Genomic DNA, 18,788 nt, shown 5'->3' with positions numbered 1-18,788 from the left:
TCGGTGTTGGTTTTGATAGCTAACAAGGCGTCATCTATATGCTTCCCAAATAATGAGTCGCCGTCATAGGCCATATCCAATATCTTGGTTTGCACCTCTGGGCCTAAACGATGTTGCCTTGAGCCATCCCTGGCGTCGAATTACCGCAGCACCTGCAAGCTGCCTGAAATTGGCATTAGCGATGTCAAGAGACCAGTCAATTCGGAGAGGTTGGGGTGCACCGTGTGCCCCCCGAACTTCATGAGAAGGTCCAGCCGACACGGCAGCCGCCGATGAGGTAGGATCGATCGGTAAAGCCGGTCCTTGAACCACCACTTTCTGGGCCATTCCGGTGCAATGAGGATCGTCCGGGATCGGGCCAGCTTGATGAGCACCGCCGGAATCAGGGGAATAGGTAGAAAAGCGTACAGAAAGCTGTTCAACTAGCTGATCCATAACGTGTTCCCCAGAGTCCCCGGCTGGTAATACCTCAAGGCGAAGTCACAGCATTTTCTGTTTTCGGCGGTGGCGAACAGATCCAATTCTGGAGTGCCCCATATGGCGAAAAGGTCGTCGAGCACCTCGTTGTTTATGGCCCACTCGTGGTTTTCGTGAAGAAACCTGCTAAGGGCGTCCGCCTGAACATTCTGCATACCTGGCAGATGAGTGCCTGTTATCGTCAGTCCTCTGGCTAACAGCCAGTGCCAGATCGCCTGCGCTTCCTGTGACAGTGTGCGCGATCTCGAGTCCCCCTGCTTGTTGAGGTAATGCATCGTGGTCGTATTGTCCGTCTGTACAAGCAAGGAAAGATGAAAGGCCTTCAGTGGCAAGTGAACAGCTCTGAGTTCCAGGAAATTGATGTGATACGTGGACTCTGCCGGAGACCGAGTTCCCTGGATCTGTAGATGGTCCCCAGCCCAGGAGAGACACATCCGTAACGATAGTCTACGTCGAGATGTCCTTGTGGAAAGGAACCCCTCTGAGGAGATTCTCTGCTGAACACCACCATCTCAGGAACTGTTGGGCGTGAAGAGACAACCGAATCCGGTCGTCCCAACACCCTTTTCTCTGGTCCCACTGGTCCTCCAAACATTCCTGTAGCGGCCTAATGTGTAGGCACGCATGCAGAGTGAGGAAGATACAAGAGGCCCTCGATCCCATCCTCACTGTTGTAGATGGAGCAGCTATGAGAGCCTGAGCTCTCCGAAGGATGGATAAGCGCCTCCACTCCGAAGGAGACACGCTTGCCGATAGCGTATTGATGGAGGCTCCCAAGTACAGTAGGCACTGTACAGGAATCGGGACAGACTTGAACAGATTTATGTGAAACCCCAGAAGGTTCAGCAGGACAGCCGCCCTATTGAAGGGCAATTGCGCTTCCTGGAAGGTGGAGGCTTTGATCAACCAATCATCCAGGTACGGGTAGACAAACACCTTGTTCTTCCTCAGGTGCGCTGCTACCACAGCCATGCATTTCGAAAAAGTCCTGGGTGCAGACTGTAAATGTACATTGATACTTGTATAGCGCACTACTCACCCACAAGGGTCTCAAGGCGGTTGTATGAATACCGCTGTGGAACCCATCCTGGCTTTCCCTGTGAGGCGTCCACTCCTGGGCACCTTCAAGGTGGAGGCCAGGCATCCTTAGCATTGTGGGGGCCGTTGTGGAGATTAAGCAAGCTATTGCCCAGAGTTGCAGATGATTGGAATAGGCACCGAGGCGAGAATTATCAGGTCCGTGGAATTTTTTGAGCCCAAGACCCGCCAAGGCGGGGAATTGAACCCTGGTCCCGGGCTAGACCTCTGCATCAGGGTCTGCCGCTCTAACCCTGCCGCTCTAACCATTGAGCCACACTTCTCCACAGACTTCAGTCCAAACGGTAGTACGGTGTACTGATAGTGATTGGTGCAGACGAGGAAGCGCAAGAACTTCCGATGTTTCCGTGCAATGGGCGCATGGAAGTACGCATCTTGCAGATCTATCGTGCACAGCCAGTCTCCTCTCTGCGGCTGAGGATAAATCTGGTGCAAAGACAGCATGCAAAACTTCTCCCTGCGAATCCACTCGTTTGCTTGTCGCAAATCCAGAATGGGTCCGAACTCGTTCTTGTCCTTCTGTACTAGGAAGAAGCGCGAGTAAAGACCCTTTCCCCTTTAAGACAGAGGGACGTCTATCGCCCTTTCTCTTAACAGGGTATCGGCCTCCGCCTGGAGATCGTGCAGTTTGAACTGCGAGCCAACCGGTGGAATTGCTGGAGGCGAGCTGGTGAAACGAAGACTGTATCCATTGCAAACAATATTCAGCACCCACTTGTCCTGAGTAATGTTTCTCCACTCTGCCAGGTAATGTTGAATGATTCCCCCCACCGGAGCGGGTAACGGATGAAGGGGAAGTAACAGCTGAGGGCCTAGACCCAGCCGGGCCTTTGGTCGCGGTGGAAGACTGTTGACCACCTGGGCCCCTCTGGCGCTTTTGGAACGGTTTCTGCCGGAACTGCTGCTGCTGTTGTTGCAGTCCAGCCTGTTGACCTTGCCCTCTGCCTTGCGCCCCGTACCGCCTCTGGAACGGGCGGAAGGTCTTCTTCTGTTCCTTAGGCTTTTCCAAGCAGACAGCCGTCAGGGTTTCCTCCTCTGCCTTCATGCGGGCCATCTCGTCGTCCGCATGTTACCCGAAGAGGGTCTCGCCCGAAAAGGGAAGGTTAGCAACTCTCTGCGGCGCCTCGGGCTTCAAGGATGTAAGGCGCAGCCAGGCGTGGTGCCTCAGGTTAACCCCATGGCAGTACCCGTGGGCTGCCAAGAGGGAAGAATCCACAGCCAAACTTATCACCTGGTTGGAAACCAGCAGGCCTTCAGCAAGGATCTCCTGGAAATCTTACCTTTTTCCCCGGGGAAGGTGTTCCGAAAACTGTTGGAGGAACTTCCACAGAGCCCGATCGTAACGTCCCAACAGGGCTTAGGCACTGGCGGCCTTCATCGATGTGGAGGCCGTCCCGCAGACCTTCCTGCCTGCCGAATCCATCCAGCAGCTCTCCTTGTCAGGAGGCACAGTCGATAATGGGGTGGTGGCGTGCGGTTTTCTTACTGCCGTCAAAATCACAGAGTCAGGCGTGGGATCCCCCCGAAGAAATGCTGGGTCTGATTCAGGAGCCTTATATTTCTTCTGCAGCCTTGAAGGTGCACACCTCGTAGCCGCAGGAGTGAGGAACAACTCCATAGCAGGTTCCACCAGTCCAGACACCAAGGGCAGCAACGGGCGAGACAACTGCTTCTTGTGCAGAGTTTCGAAAATGACGTAAGTCAATGGTGTGGGCACAGTGAGCGTGAAGCCCAGCTTAGCCGCCCCTTGCAGCAACACGTCCTGGAAGGAGACTATGTCGTCTACTGGAGACACCCTCGACCGAGGGGGGTCCGACAGGGTAGGTGAATAGTCCCTGGTACCGGAGGAAACCCATGTAGCGGGACCTCGACCGGTCCCTCCTGTGGCGCTGTCTGGATCTTGTAGAAGAGCGACGGCGACTCCTGGATCTATCCCTCCGTCTGGAGCAAGATCTCGACCTCCTCGGCCGGTCCAGAGGCCGTGACGGAGGGCGCTGTGGAGGCCTAAACGGGAGCCTAGGTTGTGGTGGCCCCGTAGGCGGCGTCGGGAGATGTGGTAACGAAACCGACCTCGGGGGAGGTGGCGGTGTAGGAGGCGGAGGGCGATGAGGAGGAACAGGTGGCGGAGGAGACGTTGGGTTACATGGAGGAGGGTCCTTGGGTAACGGAGGTGGTGTAGGTGACCTCGGCTTGGAGGACGAATAGACTTGTGAGTGCTCCGAGCCCGGAGCCTCCTTTCTTTTCTTCGCCTGACCTGAAGGGGGGACCTAGAGGCCGTACCCGTGGTAGGCGAACGACGACGCCGCCGCAACCGTGGGCTTGTGGACACAGAGGACACAGATCTGGCCTTGGAACGTCTCCTGGAGGAAGATGCTTTCCTCCTTGACGCCGAGCGTCTTTTCGAAGTCGAAGACCGCCGTCTCGACGTCGAAGATCGCCTTCTTGATGTCGATCGCCTATGAACGCGATGATCTTCTGGCCGTTAAAGATCTCCTTCTCGACGTCGAACGTCGAGTCGACGTTGGACGCCGATGACGCCTTGAACCCCCTAGACGTCGATGATGGCTCGACGACGAAGCAGTCCTCGACGTCAACCTAGTCGGGGGTCTCGACGTCAATCCCCTCAGCGTTGCTTCGACCCAGAACCATGGGGAGGAGGGGAGCAAACCGTGGTCATTCCTCTCGACGCCGACGGAGACCGGTGGCGGTTTCCGGCCTTCTTCTTACTGGGGATCCCCCCAGAGGGCACAGTACGGGCAGAGGAAGAAGCCCCTTCATGCCCAGACCCACCTTGACCTTGCTGCTTTCTTTGCTCCAGTCCTTGGAGCCCGATCTTCTCTTGGTCCTTTAGGGTCCTACTGGAAAACTGCAGGCAGATCTCACAGGTCCCAGGAACATGAGAAGGAGGGAGACACAGGATACACACCCTGTGTGGATCAGATCTTGCCTTCTTCCTGGCACACACTGGGCATTTCTCAAATAAGGCAGGCATATTTGACAACACCACCCAAAATTCCAGTAAAGTGAAGAAGAAGCAAAGATACGTCGAGTGAACACACTCGAACTCTTCAAAAGTGTCAAAAAATTACACAAAACGCCCAAAAAGGGAGAGCTCAATGCTCCAGGGTCCTGCTAGCAGGAGCCGGAAAAAAGAACAAAGTAAAAGGAAGGGGCTGTGCATGCTGGGATACAGAGGGTCTCTAGAGAGTTCCTTAAAGGCACAGTATTCTTTTTCCAGACACATAATGGCAGCCTATGGAGGCTTGTCTGTCCATCCGTTCCTCTCTATCAGTCCAAGGATTTGGTGAGGGGAGGAAAGTTTCTCTATCAGTGAAACTTGACAAATTGTATTAAATGTATTTGTTTTATATCCTTGGCATTTCTAGTTGAAGTACTGGACAGTGTAGCCTTGTAGGTACAGGCTGCATTATTGTCTTTAATTTTCTCTTACCGGTCTATGCAGGACTGCAATGAAGACCGCTTAAGAGATTATTTTTGATTGCTCCGGAGTCCACGCACATGGGCGGGACTATTCACTAGATTAGGACTGTATACAGAGATCCCCTACTACAGAAGATAAGTGAACGGAGTTAAAGAAAGAGTTGGTGTGGACGAGGCCAGCAGATCAGCAGCGGAGAAGATAACATGGAGTTTAAGAAGGAGGCAAGTGTAAGAGAACAGCAGTTCAGCATAGGAGAATCACTGGGGATCCTGATTTTTATCTATCCTGAATCCTGCTCAGCACCCTTCTATCATTAATCGCTCTTACCCTACCCCTATCCCCCTCCATCACTATGCTCAACTCTCCCAATCCCTCCTCTATTCCCCCTCATGACCCCTTCACTTACCTAACTCCTTTTTTTCCATTCTTTTATCTTCCTTTTTATTTTTGCTTTTATTTTGCCTGCACACTCAAAAACTGTATATTGTATTTAATATGTTCCTGTTTATATTCCTATTTTTAATTTTTCTTGTCACTATGTTAAGTGCTCTGATACTCTCTGGTCCAGCAGCGCTATATAAAACCTTTTAAATATATAAATAAAGAGACCATGGAGTGAAAGAGTGAGGTGGGGTGGATGACTGCAGCAGATCAGCACAGGAGAAGAGGCCATTGCTGTAAAGAAGTAGGCTGTGGAAGAGAGCTGACGATTAGCATATGAGAAGAGAACAGGAAGTGAAAGAAGTATGCGGCGTGGAAGAGAGCAGCAGATCAGCGCAGGAGAAGAGACCAGGGAGTTAAAAAAGGAGGTGGGGTGGAAGAGAACAGCAGATCAGCACAGGAGAAGGTAAGATAACAGGGAGCTAGAGAAGAAGGCGGGTGGAAGAGAGCAGCAGATTAGCTTGTGAGAAGAGAAGAGACCAGGGAGTTAAAGAAGGAGGTGGGGTGGAAGAGAACAGCATTTCAGCACAGGAGAAGGGAAGAGACTAGGGAGTTAAATAAAGAGCGGGTGGAAGAGAGCAGCAGATCAGCTCGGGAGAAGAGAACAGGGAGTTAAAGAAGGAGGCGGGTGGAAGAGAACAGCAGATCGGCACGGGAGAAGAGAACAGGGAGTTAAATAAGGAAGTGGGGTGGAAGAGAGCAGCAGATTAGCACAGGAGAAGAGAACAGGGAGTTGGAGAAGGAGTTGAGGTGGAAGCGAGCAGCATAACAGCACGGGAGAAGAGAACAGGGAGCTAGAGAAGGAGGCGGTGAAAGAGCAGCAGATCAGTACGGGAGAAGAGAAGTGAACAGGGAATTAGAGAAGGCGGTAGAGTGAGTGAGGGCGGTAGAGTGGTAGAGTGAGGGAGGTAGAGAGAGTGGTAGAGTGAGGGTGTGGGCGATAGAGTGAGGGTGAGGTTGGAGTTGGAGGGTGGATTTGGGTTGGGAGGGTGGAGTTGGGGTTGGAGGGTGGGGTTGAGGGCGGGGGTGGAGGGTGGAGGTCGGAGTTGGAGGGTGGAGTTGGAGGGTGGGGTTGGAGGGTGGGGTTGGAGGGTGGGGTTGGAGGGTGGGGTTGGAATTGGAGGGTGGATTTGGAGTTGGAGGGTGGATTTGGAGTTGGAGGGTGGAGTGGTTTTGGAGGGTGGAGTTGGAGGGTGGAGTTGCTGGGTGGAGTTGCTGTGCTGCTATTTTTTTTTATTGTGAGGCATGCAGCAGTGTTTGGTGTGCAGTTGCTTGAGGCATGATTTGAGGGTGTGTGTTTTTGAGTGTGTGTGTGATTGGGAGGGTGTGTGAGAGGGTGGGAGGGTGTGTGAGAGGGTGGGAGAGTGTGCGAGTGTGAGTGTTGGTGTGTGAGTTTGTGGGTGTTATGTGAATGTGAGAGAGTCAGTGTGATTGTGTTTGAAAATGATGATTGATTGTGATATGATGTGTGATGCTGATAGGGTTTGAGAGTGTGTTTTTTTGTGAATGTTATTGAGGGTGTGTAAGGGTCTTTGAGTGTAATTGTGTGTGAGGGTGAGCGTGTGTGAGGTGGTGTGAGTGTGCGGTTGTGTGTATTCCGATGGTGTGTGGTGTTGTGATGGTGAAGGTGTGTGCGTGTGCCTTCGTATGATGTATAGGGTGTTATGGTGACGGTGTGTGCGTGTGAGGTGGTATGAGGCTTAGGGTGTGTGAAGGTGTGCGCGAGTGTTAGTGCGCCTGTGTGATGTATGTGTGAGATGTAAAATGTGTGTGATGGGAACATTGTGAGTGTGAGGTGTTTGTGAGCTTTGGTGATTGTGTGATGTTGATGGTGGGTGAAGCTGAGCATTATTTGAGTGTGTAGTTTGAGGGTGTTGTAAGTGTGTGGGTGTGAGCTCGTGTGTGTGTGTGTGTGTGTGTGTGTTTACTAATGTTTCGTTTTTAAAAATTAATACATTTTGGGTGTGTGTTTGTGTGTCATAGTATGTGAATGAGTCCTTTTTCCCTTTTGTTGACTAGTGTTTTTTTTCCAAAATGGGGGTCGCGATCCTGTCCCCTAACGCTACCTACGTTTTTTAGGTTAGCGGTCTAGTCTTTTTTTGTTTTTCACCTTTTTTTTGATTGACGTTTATTTCCTCCAATCGCATTGCTACGTTGTGTTTCGTAGCGTTGCAATTGCTGTTCGTCCTTTGGGAAATTCCCAGATCTTCGTGACTGGCGTTTGTGGAAGGCGTGTCGTGTTTCCTGTGTTGTTGCTGCGTCAGTTGACAGGTAAGTTGTAAATTTTGTATTATTTATTTGTTTTTGGTTATGTAGTCTTTCTCCTGTAGATATATTTCGTATGTTTATTTTTCTTTTGTAATTTTTTTTACGTTTGCTTATACAGATTGTTCTCGGCGTGCATATGTACTTAATGTATACCTGTCGAATGTTTAGAATATAATATTTAACATGTATTTGTGATGTATTTTTATTAATATAGTCCAATGTTTTTATTTTATTTGATGTACTCTTGCCACATGTTATACTGTGTTTTTTGACAATGTTTTGGTTTGATGGTACTGTTTTATATTATTCACTGTGTATTTCTGTTGCTTTAATCCATTTTCTCCGGTTTCTGCTTGTTGTTTCATACGTATACTTTGCGATTTCATCTCATCCTTAATTATTAATAGTCATTGTAATGGTATTGAGAACCTAATGTTTTTTTTTTTTAAACATACATGTTTTGATGCTTATGGGCTTAAACTTCATATTGGTCTCTTGTGAATTTTTTGTTTTTGGAGGCCTGGTAATTGTCGCTTGTTTTGCGTTGTGTGAGCTAAATACACATTTGTAGGTCTCAAATAATTTCAGTTAGGCTGTGAAGTCTCTTGCCCTTTTGATTACGCACTGGTTTAGACTTTTTTCTTTTGGGGCTTATTTCCACTAGTGTTTTAAGCGTATTTGTTTGGTGAAATATTGGATGTACTATATCGCCTAATTATATTGGTTTTATTGTTCAACTACTCTATGTTGTGATTCCGTGTTTCTTACATGGCTAGGCTTTCCTTCAAAAAATTTTATTAATCTCGGTGTATTTGTATTGTTCTTCATTTGGTTTGGAGGTATTGAGTTGTTGTTCCAAATGTATTATTTTAGATTTCCTCTCTGCATCATAATTTAGTAATCGGTTCACTGTTTTTGCGATGAGTTTTTGGGGAAGATATGCATGTGTGTGGGTGTGTCCCTAAGTAATGTGGTGGTATCCCTGAGTGATGTGTTGGTGTCCATGAGTGACTGTGTATCTAGGTGATGTTGTCGTAATGGTGCCCATGAGAGATGTGGTTATATCCCTGAGTGAAGTGTTGGTATCTCTGACTGATGTGCTGGTGTCCCTGAATTGCCTGGGGTGGTGATGTCCCTGAGTGGCATTGTTGGGTCCTTCAGTGGCATAGTTGTGTCCCTGAGTGGCATGGATGTGTCTCTAAGTGATGTAGTGGTGTCTGAGTGATGTGGGGATATTCGTGAGTGATGTGGGGATATCCGTGAGTGATGAGGGGATATCCGGGAGTGATGTGGTGGTGTCCCCGAGTGATGGGTTAGTGTGCCTCAGACCCGAAGTGGTGCCCCCGAGTAGCGTGGTTGGTGTCCCTAAGTGATGTGTTGGTATCCCTGAGGGATGTTGTCGTGTCCCTGAGGGATGCTGGCGTGTCCCTGAGGGATGTGGTCGTGTCCCTGAGGGATGTGGTCGTGTCCCTGAGGGATGTGGTCGTGTCCCTGAGGGATGTGGTCGTGTCCCTGAGGGATGTGGTCGTGTCCCTGAGGGATGTGGTCGTGTCCCTGAGGGATGTGGTCGTGTCCCTGAGGGATGTGGTCGTGTCCCTGAGGGATGTGGTCGTGTCCATGAGGGATGTGGTCGTGTCCATGAGGGATGTGGTCGTGTCCATGAGGGATGTTGTCGTGTCCATGAGGGATGTTGTCGTGTCCATGAGGGATGTTGTCGTGTCCATGATTGATGTTGTCGTGTCCATGATTGATGTTGTGGTGTCCATTAGTGTGTGACGTTGTGACTCATTGGGTTGGTGGTTCCCCTGCATGATGTGATGGTGCCCCTGAGGGATGTGGTTGTGTCCCTGAGTGATGTGTTGGTATTCATGCATGATATGGTGTTGTCCCTTAGTGATGTTGTGTCCCTGAGTAATGTGTTGCAATCCATGACTGATGTGTTAGTGTCCTGAGCTGCAGAGGGAGGGGGAGGGAGAGGGGGTGTGATGCATGGGCAGAGAGAGCGTGTGGCAAGAGAGAGAGCGCGGCGCGCGCAGAAAGTAAAACAAAAGTATATGTGTCAGTAAATAAGCATACATCGAAGTAAATTTGAAATTCTAAATGCGTAGACAGCAAAGAGCCAGTGTAAAATTGCCCCCAAAAAAATAAGATATGGAGAGGGAGGGGGTGGCCTGCCTGCAACTCGAACGAAGAACATAGGGAGGAGGGGTTGTGTGCCAACATAGAATGGCGCGCGCTGGAGAGAGAGGCTGTGGGCTGCCCGTTGGCGTTTGTCAACAAACGGAGGGCAAGGCGCGTGCTGGAGAGGGAGGGGGTGGGATGACTGGGCAGTTGAATGCGTGTGGCAAGAGAGAATGTGTGTGGCAAGAGACAAATTAAAAGTAAAGTATATTTGTCAGTAAATAAGCATACATTGAAGTAAGTTTGAAACTCTCAATGCGTACACAGCAAAGCACCAGTGAAAACGAGCAAAAAAAAAAAGACAAGAGCGAACATAGGGAGAGGGAGGCGGTGGCCTGCCTGCAACTTGAACGAAGAACACAGCATGTGTAGCAACAGAGAATGGCGTGCGAGAGTGGGGGGTGGGCTGCCTGTTTGCGTTTGTCAACAAATGGAGAGCGAGGCACGCGCTGGAGAGGAGGGAGGGGGGTGGCCTGCCTGCAACTGTAACGAAGAACATAGGGAGGAGGGGTTGTGTGTCAACAGAGAATGGTGCGCAAGAGGGGGTGGGTTGCCTGTTTGTGGTTGTCTACAAACTGACAGAGAGGTGCACGCTGGAGAGGGAGGGGATGGGATGCATGGGCAGCTGAATGCCGTGCGCACAAAGTGTGTAAGAGCCAATGAAAGCTCTTACAAAAAAAATGGTGTGGGGAAAATGCGCGTGATTGTGTTCACATGAACTGTACTAAATCCGCACTTGGTCAAGAGTTTATTTTGCCAACTATACTCTCGTCTATTTATCCCTGCGGGATAGAATAGTCAAGACCTAAAAAAGCTCTTGGTAATCTTCGTCATCGTCCTCATCCTGGCATTTTATTTGGAATTCTGAGGGATGGTGTGCAATGCCAAAAGGACCTTCCTCATCAGACTCATCATCTTCCACATACGTTTCCAAAATATGAGATGGCAATAATAGAGAAATATTGCTATAGTCTTGTCTGTGGTAGGTTCTCAACTGGAAGTGAGTGTAGGAAATAGGCGTCGTCAGAGATACAGGTGTAATCGCGGATGACCAACCTTTCGTCGATGGACTTTCCGTCATCAAAGGGCTCTTTGTCGTCGACGGGGTCGCCGTAGCCAACGGTGTCGTATACGAGTGGGTTGTCGACTGTTGTCGTCGACAGAATCTACGTTGACATGGTCGTCGATGGGGTCGACTGACTGTTCGTCAACTGTCGTTGTCGACGGGCTCTTCGTCGACGATGTCTTCATTGACGAGGGAACGGTCGTTGATGAAGTCGACGTTGACATCGTCAAATGAGCTTTTGCTGAAGAACTTTTAGTAGACTATTCTTTGATCACAGAAAATCTTTTTAACCTAGATAATTTAGAAGACGCAATAGGTGAAGTAATAGCCATGGTGGAGACCGTAGTTGAAGAAATAGCAGCGGTCACAGATACAGTATGAGAAGACACCAGAGAGAGAGAGAGTCTTGACCTGGGCTTTACTCACGGTTCTGGTAGTTGAAGGCCTGGAGGTCTCAGAAGACGGAAACAAGGCTGATCCAGAAGGAGAAATGGGAGATCTCCTTGACTGGTCAGATGCTCCATGAGAGGATTTGTGGTGCTTCTTTCCCTCCGACGAAGAGCTGTCACAAGATCTAGCTCTCTTGCTAGATGTTGAGGCCTGGTCATCTTCCTCAGATGAAGAGGATTTCAGCCATAAAAGTACCCTTGCTGCCCTGTCTCTGATGCTTTTGGCAGGAAAGGTACGAAATATATTCTACAATCCTTAACAAAATGGTAAGGATGTAGACAGTAGATGCAGTCCTTGTGCTGATCATCTACGTGGACCTTCTTTTTATCACAGGTCCTGCAGGCTCTAAAGAGAGCTTTCTTGTCTGACATCTTGAAGGAAAAATTAAGAAAACTGAGTAGGCACTCAGGGAGACTCCCTTCCACACGACGTGCGGGGAAAATCTGAGAACTGCCTCTGCTGGGAAGGTTCTATCAATCAATCAAAGTACTTGTAAAGCGAGCTACTTACCCGTGAGGGTCTCAAGGCGCTGAGGGGAGCAGGTGCCGCTACTGCTCGAAGAGCTAGGTATTGAGGAGTCTTCTGAAGGCGAGGAGGTCTTGGGTCTGCCGTAGGTGGGTAGGGAGGGTGTTCCAGGTCTTGGCGGCGAGGTAGGAGAAGGATCTGCCGCCGGAGGTTGTTCGTTGGATGCGGGGAACAGCGGCGAGGCTGGCAGAGCGGAGCTGGCGGGTGGGGGTGTAGAAGCGGAGTCTGCTGTTCAGGTAGGCTGGTCTGGCATTTTGGAGTACTTTGTGTGCGTGGGTGAGGAGCTTGAAGGTGATCCTCTTGTCGACGGGGAGCCAGTGTAGGTCTCTCAGGTGGTGGGTGAAGGGGACGTGGGCGGTCAGTCAGGCGGAGGCGTTTTGGATGCGTTGTAGTCGTCGCAGGTGTTTGGCTGGGATTCCTGCGTAGAGTGCGTTGCCGTAGTCCAGTCTGCTGCTGACGAGGGCCTGTGTCACGTTCTTGTTTCGGTCGGGATCCACTCTAGATCCTGCGGAGGGTGTTGTAGCAGGAGGAGGAGACTGAGTTGACCTGTTTAGACATGGAGAGGGAGGAGTCGGGGATGAATCCTAGGTTGCGTGCATGGTCGGTGTATGTTGGTGCGGTTCCCCAGTGTGGTCGGCCACCAGGAGTCGTCCCAGGCTGAGGGGGTGGGTCAGAGGATGAGTACTTCCGTCTTGTCCGAGTTCAACTTCAGACGGCTGTTCCTCATCCAGTCCGTGACTGCCTTCATTCCCTCGTGGAGGTTGGTTTTGGCGGTGTGCGGGTCCTTGGTGAGGGAGAGGATGAGCTGGGTGTCGTCAGGAGATATTGAGGTCGTGTTGGCGGGCCACTTGTGCGAGGGGTCCATGTAGACGTTGAACAGCGTCGAGATGAGACCTGGGGGACGCCTCAGATAAGGTCAGTGGCCTCGGATCGGAAGGGCGGGATGCAGATGCTCTGGGTTCATGGATGTCAGTGATCTTGTGGTGGAAGAAGATGGCCAGTCAGTTGCACAGTTCTTGTGAGGGCGGTATGTCGTTGCAGCTGGGGTTGGAGAGTTCCTTTACGATGCTGAAAAGCTCTTTGCTGTCGTGTGCGTTGCTATCCAGGCGGTCTTTGAAGGAGGATCTCTTGGCTAATCTGATGAGGTGGTGATGACTGCGGGTGGGGTCCTTGTGGGCTGCATGGTTGTCCGGAGTGCGTTCGTGGAGCAATATCTTCTCCAGTTTTCGGCATGCGCATTTGGAGGCCTGCAGCTGATCGGTGAACCAGGTGGCTCTCTTGCTAGCGTGTTTGTTGGAGGGTTTTTAGAGTGGGGCGAGGGTGTTGGCGCAGTCATCTATCCACTGTCTGAGGTTGTGGGCTGCGGTGTCTGGGTTGGTGGGGTCGGTGGGTGGGTTTTGGGGGAGGGTGGTGATCAGCTGGTCTTCGGTGACTTTGCTCCAGCAGCGGCGAGATAGCTGTTGGGTGCCGTGGTGCGTGGTTGGTTTATTTAAGGTGAAATTGATACAGCGGTGGTCAATCTAGTGGAGTTCGGTGGTGTGGTCGAAAGTGACGTGGGTGCCTGTGGAGAAGACGGGGTCCAGCGTGTGGCCAGCAGCATGGGTGGGTGCGGTGATGATTTGTCTGAGGCCGAGGTTGTCGATCAGGGTGGATGAGTTGGCGTTGTTCTCGAGGTGGAAATTAAGGTCCCCGAGGAGGATGTAGTCTGTGGAGGGGAGTGCGTGGGTGCTGGCGAGGTCGGCGATGGAGTCGCTGAATTGAGCTCCAGTCCGGGGGGTCTGTAGATGAGTTTCTCGAAAGGTGGTGTTGGGGGTCGGTGTGGATCCGGAAGTGCAGGTGTTCGGCGTGGGTGACTACCTTGAGGGTGGACTTGTGGACGATGGCTATTTCTCCTCAGATTCCGTTGACGCGATCCCTACGGGTGATCTTGTAGCCGTCCGGGATGGCTATGGTGATGTCGGGTGCCGAGGTGTCGTTCCACCAGGTCTCAGTCAGAAAGGCCACGTCTGGGCAGAGGTGTCTAGCAGATCCCAGAGCTCGACGGCATGTTTGCGTGCGGAGCGGGTGTTGAGGAGTATGCAGCGGAGGTGGTTGGGTCCAGTCCTTGGAGGTTTGGTGGCTCTGTCCGGGTGAAGCTGCAGGTGTGGCAGGAGAAAGGTCCGTCTGTTAAGTTTCAGGGCGGCTTGCAAGCAGGTGTGGTTTTGGCCGGCGTTGAGTGCGTAGAGGGTGCTGGCATCCTAGCGGAGTCTGGTGTTATGGCGTTCGCAGGGTCTAGGGGTTCTGGCGTTGGGCACGGTCCAGGCGTGGACAGGCGCAGAAGGACTTGACTTTGGATTGCCAGCGGCGCGCCCGGTGCGCGGCCTCCATAAGAGGGGGATAGGGAGGGAGGAGCAGCTGGGAGGCTGGAGCGGGGTGGCCAATGGGGAGCGTGCCGCAGCGGCGGGAAGGAGCAGGAAACGGCAGGAAAACAGGCGGCAGGGAGAAGGTACCAGGCAGCTGGCGGCAGTGTGGTGACGTGGGGAGCGACCCCTGCGAGCAGGGTCAGAGGTCGCTCTAGAGGGTGCTGGCAGCTGATTGGTGGAACTATTTTTTGGTTCTTTTCATATAATGAGGTAGATAGGCTACTAAGTTTTGGGCCTTCTGGGCCTCTCGTCTTTTTAGCCTACTACAGTTCTTACTAAAGGCACTAGTTTTGTATATATATTTTTACAGTGGGACTCCCGCCTCGGCGACGGGGAAAGATTCAGGCATGTGAATCTATGAAAGATACCCCAATAATGAATAACTAAAGTAATGAAAGTATTTTTATGTTATTCTAATGCTTGAGGCACTTTATATTAAAGACATTTCTGTATACTCAGTGCTAGACAAAATTAAAAAAAACACGCATTCAGCATAGTCTGGTGTTTCATCCTGAGTTGCAACCTCAGATGAGTTTTGCAGGGATTTTACTGCCACAAAGAAACCTCTGTAACTGCATATTTTGCTTGACGTCTGTACTTATTGACTGACATTGGAATACAAAGAGGACAACTACATTTTCCAAATTTCCTGGAAGGCTGAGGTTCGGGCATTGGTAAGGCTATAAAAATACATCCAATACATATGCAGGTCGGGTGTCAGGAATAGCACTCCCTCGAGCTCTACTGACCGCAAACAAACTGGGCTTCACAACTGTTAACGTGGTAGGCTCAGAAAACATGAGGAGGATGTTAGCGGCCACATTTTCATTAATTGGTTAGCACTATCTTTCTGAGAAGTGTTACCTTGAATCGACTAAGAACCAGGTATTTCCAATCAGTGTGGAAAAGTGAATAGGCACAATATCAAAATAATGTGTTAGCGTACTCACTCACACACACACATATAAAGCCCTTCATAAAAACATTTTATCCCTCAAAAGTATCATTTAAGTTAAACTAGAAAGATTTTAGGGCAAACCTGATTGGATTGCTTGCAATCTCCGTCTTTGTCTGCTGGTTTCTTCAGAATGGACTTAGTGGGAACAGAATTAAGTTCTTTGTTCAGGTCCACCAGTTCTTGCTTCTTCCTGGCACGTTCCAGTTCTTTAAATGTTGGGCTTAAACTTTTACTCCTCTGGCGGCTCTTGCTTCTGTGATGGCTCTTGCTCCTGTGGCGGCTCTTGCTTCTATTGCGGCTCTTGTCTCGGTTTGTGCTCCTTCCTCTGTTTTGACTCCGGCTTCTGTTTCTATTAGTACTCCTGCCTCTATCCGGACTCCGGCTTCTGACTCGATTTGTACTTCTTCCCCTGTTTGGACTACGGCTTCTGGCCCTATTTGTACTTCTGCCCCGGTTTGGACTTTTTCCTCTGCTTCTGCTTCGGGGCCTGTTTCTACTTCTGCCCCTGTCTCTGCTCTGGCTCCGGTCTCTATTTCTACTCCTAGCACGATTTCTACTCTGGCTCCGGTCTCTAATATGCCCCTTTTTTCTGTCCAGGCTCTTTCTCCTTCTCTTTCTTCTAGTACCAGTGGTGCTACTATTGTTGCTACTGCTGCTGCTATTACTACTACTACTACTACTACTACTGCTGCTGCTGCTACTTGTGCTCGTTGTTCTTTTTCTGGACTTCTGTACTTTCAATTCAGCAGCCTGGTGATCACTGGCCAAATACCACTCGTCCTCTTCATGTGACTGTTTATGATCTAAGTCTACATCATGTTGCGAGTGATCTGCATCTCTGGCAGGAGTCTTTGGGGGGTCACCAAGGGGCGAGTCACCTGGGTGGTGGCGGGATGCGATATCTGCAATGACTTCATCTTGATAAATTCTCAAGTTAGGGGTCGATGGTGGCCCCTCTTTACCAACATCTCTGAAAAAAATAAAGAAGAGCATCTATTATATTTGCCAATACATGCACAGCTATTCATTCAATCCACTGCCATTTATTTGCATGAGACGTCCGTGCCAATATTGACACATCAGGTCCATAACATTTGCATAAGAAAGGCTGACTCAACGTTTCTGCCTGAAGTCAAATTTTCTGCTCTACTTGGGGAGGATGTGAATAGTCTCCAACAAAGAAATTTGAGAAGCATACCATTGTTAAATTATTAAGAAACGTGCTTGGATGTACACCAGGCTCAGAGTACACATCTCTGCCCTGCACGACGTAGCTTCATAAGAACTGGTTCCTTACTCATAGCCCTGGACATACTGGACTCTTTACCTCCAAGTCCACCTGGTAGTACCATCTTATCAGGGTGGGATGAGGTCTGCTATGATGAAGCATGCCACAACTGGTATATGAAAGACACACAATTGATGTACACAATGCGGAACAAATCAAAATATTCACCTCCAGTCAAGAGATATGGGTTAAATACATATTTTTGCTCATCATGCCACCCCAGTTTAGACCTGGCAGTATGCAAATCAGTCTTGACCCTGTGCCTCATGGGAACAGTCCAGTCCGAACTGCCAAGCCAGGTTCTCCCTGGACCGGAAACAAGCATCCTAGGACCAGTTTCTGAGTTTCGTCCCTCTTCAGCCAGGATCAGTCTGCATGGTTCTTTCTTGATCTTCACAAGCACTAGCGGCAGGAGAAGAATCGGAGGAAAAGCGTAGACAAAGACGCCGGACCATGCCATCGAAAACGCATTCCCCCAAGATCCCCCTTGGGGAAGCCAGCTTGCGAAGAACCAGCATTTGTTGTTCTCCGCGGTTGAGAAGAGGTCCACTGTCGGTTCTCCCCATCTTCAAAAAATGTTGTTCAGGACCCCCTGGTCTAACTCACACTCGTGGCAGGATGAGACGAGCCTGCTGAGAGTATCCGCCTTGATGTTTTGATCCCCTGGAAGATGTTCTGCTGTTATGGATATCTTGTGTCTTAGCGCCCATTCCCATTTCTCCTGGGCTTCGTGAGAGAGGGAGAGAGATCTTGTTCCTCCCTGCTTCTTTAAGTAGTGCATTGCAGTTGTGTTGTCCGGTCTTATCAACACTGACGACCCTCTTATCCTTGGTAGGAAAGCTAGTAATGCGAAGCGGACTGCCCTGAGTTCCAGTAAGTTTATGTGTAGTTGTTGCTTGTGCAACTTCCAGCGACCGCTGACTTGAAGGAACGCTCTCGATCCTTCTAGGGACGCATCTGTAGTCACTATCAATGGGGCTGGCATTGTAAGGAATGAAAGGCCCTGCGAGACATTCTGTTTTTGGGTCCACCATGTTGATGCACGAACCATGACCGGTGTTAGTTGGACTGCATCCTCGAACGATCCCTCCACTTGACGCCATTGCAGATCCAGTTGCTCTTGCAACGGGCGCATTCTTAGCCTGCAGTGAGGTATGAGGGGAATGCAAGATGACATTGTTCCCAGTAATGACTTGTACTTGCGTACTGAAAGACACTTTCTTTTTGTAAAGTCTAGGAAGACACATCATTTTCAGCTGTCTTTCTTTGGAGGGGAACGCCTTGTTCCTCTCTGTATCTAGTATTGCCCCCAAAAAGGGGATATGTTTCGTTGGTTGAAGGGATGATTTTTCTTCGTGTAGAGTCAGACCTAGCTTGGTAAACAACTCTACGCAAACCTCTGTTGACGTTAGGGCTAATGCTGCTGATGGTGCCTTGACTAACCAGTCATCGAGGTAAGGAAATACCGGGTGTTTTTGTTTCCATAGTACAGCAGCCACAGGAGCCAGGCATTTTGTGAACACTCTTGGGGCTCATTTCAGGCCGAATGGCAGTACCTTGAATTGGTAATGTTCTCCGGCAGAACTAATATGTTTCACTGAGTGACGAGACTTCCCCCTGCCCGCCGAAGCAATTGACAACATAATAGGAGTCTTTTGCTTTTTACTACACATGCTCAACCACTTTTGACTGAGCACTCCACCATTAGCGATTTTTGCTAATAGGTACACGAGGATCTAGGATAGGGTGTGCCTTTTAGGGGGTACATACCGTCCATTTCCTTGTTTATGGTCCTGATGAATACCTAGTATACGTAAGGAAGAAACATGTTGACCAATACACATATAGAGATACTCTGGTCGCAACTTCCCTCTCAGTATCTCCCCCCTTTTTTAATATTGTCCAGTTGGTTTAAAATAAAATTCATATTTTCTATAAGGTAAACCAGGACAATTTTTAACACCTTTTTTTGCACTTACATTCACAACCTACTCCACTGTACTTCAGGTGTTGTAGCACACCCTGGTGACGCTAGGCCACCAGGGTGGACCCCGATGATGAAGCATGTCACCACTAGGCTGGTGAGTGAGGGTTTTTTTACAAAAGGATGAATCCTTTCCTTTTGTCAGTCAAAACACCCCATTAGGAAATCTGTTTTTCTTTTGGTGGTACTCCTCTCTTTGTTTAATTTA

The 18,788-nt window shown here is 49.9% G+C and overlaps 1 protein-coding gene across 1 annotated transcript in view; it reads right to left on the bottom strand.

Moving 5' to 3' along the window:
• Positions 1-18,788, bottom strand: part of LOC147706835 (uncharacterized) — a 392,919-nt gene that overhangs the window by 192,663 nt on the left and 181,468 nt on the right. The window contains exon 3 of the mRNA XM_086925976.1: positions 15,390-16,278. Coding sequence (XP_086782102.1) covers positions 15,390-16,278 — 889 coding nt within the window. The remainder of the gene's footprint in view (positions 1-15,389; positions 16,279-18,788) is intronic.

The sequence above is a fragment of the Lissotriton vulgaris genome, chromosome 6 (assembly GCF_964263255.1).
Source record: "Lissotriton vulgaris chromosome 6, aLisVul1.2, whole genome shotgun sequence".
In the NCBI taxonomy this organism is placed as follows: domain Eukaryota; kingdom Metazoa; phylum Chordata; class Amphibia; order Caudata; family Salamandridae; genus Lissotriton; species Lissotriton vulgaris.
Note: the sequence above shows the minus strand (reverse complement) of the source record. Positions and strands in the feature narration are given on the sequence as shown.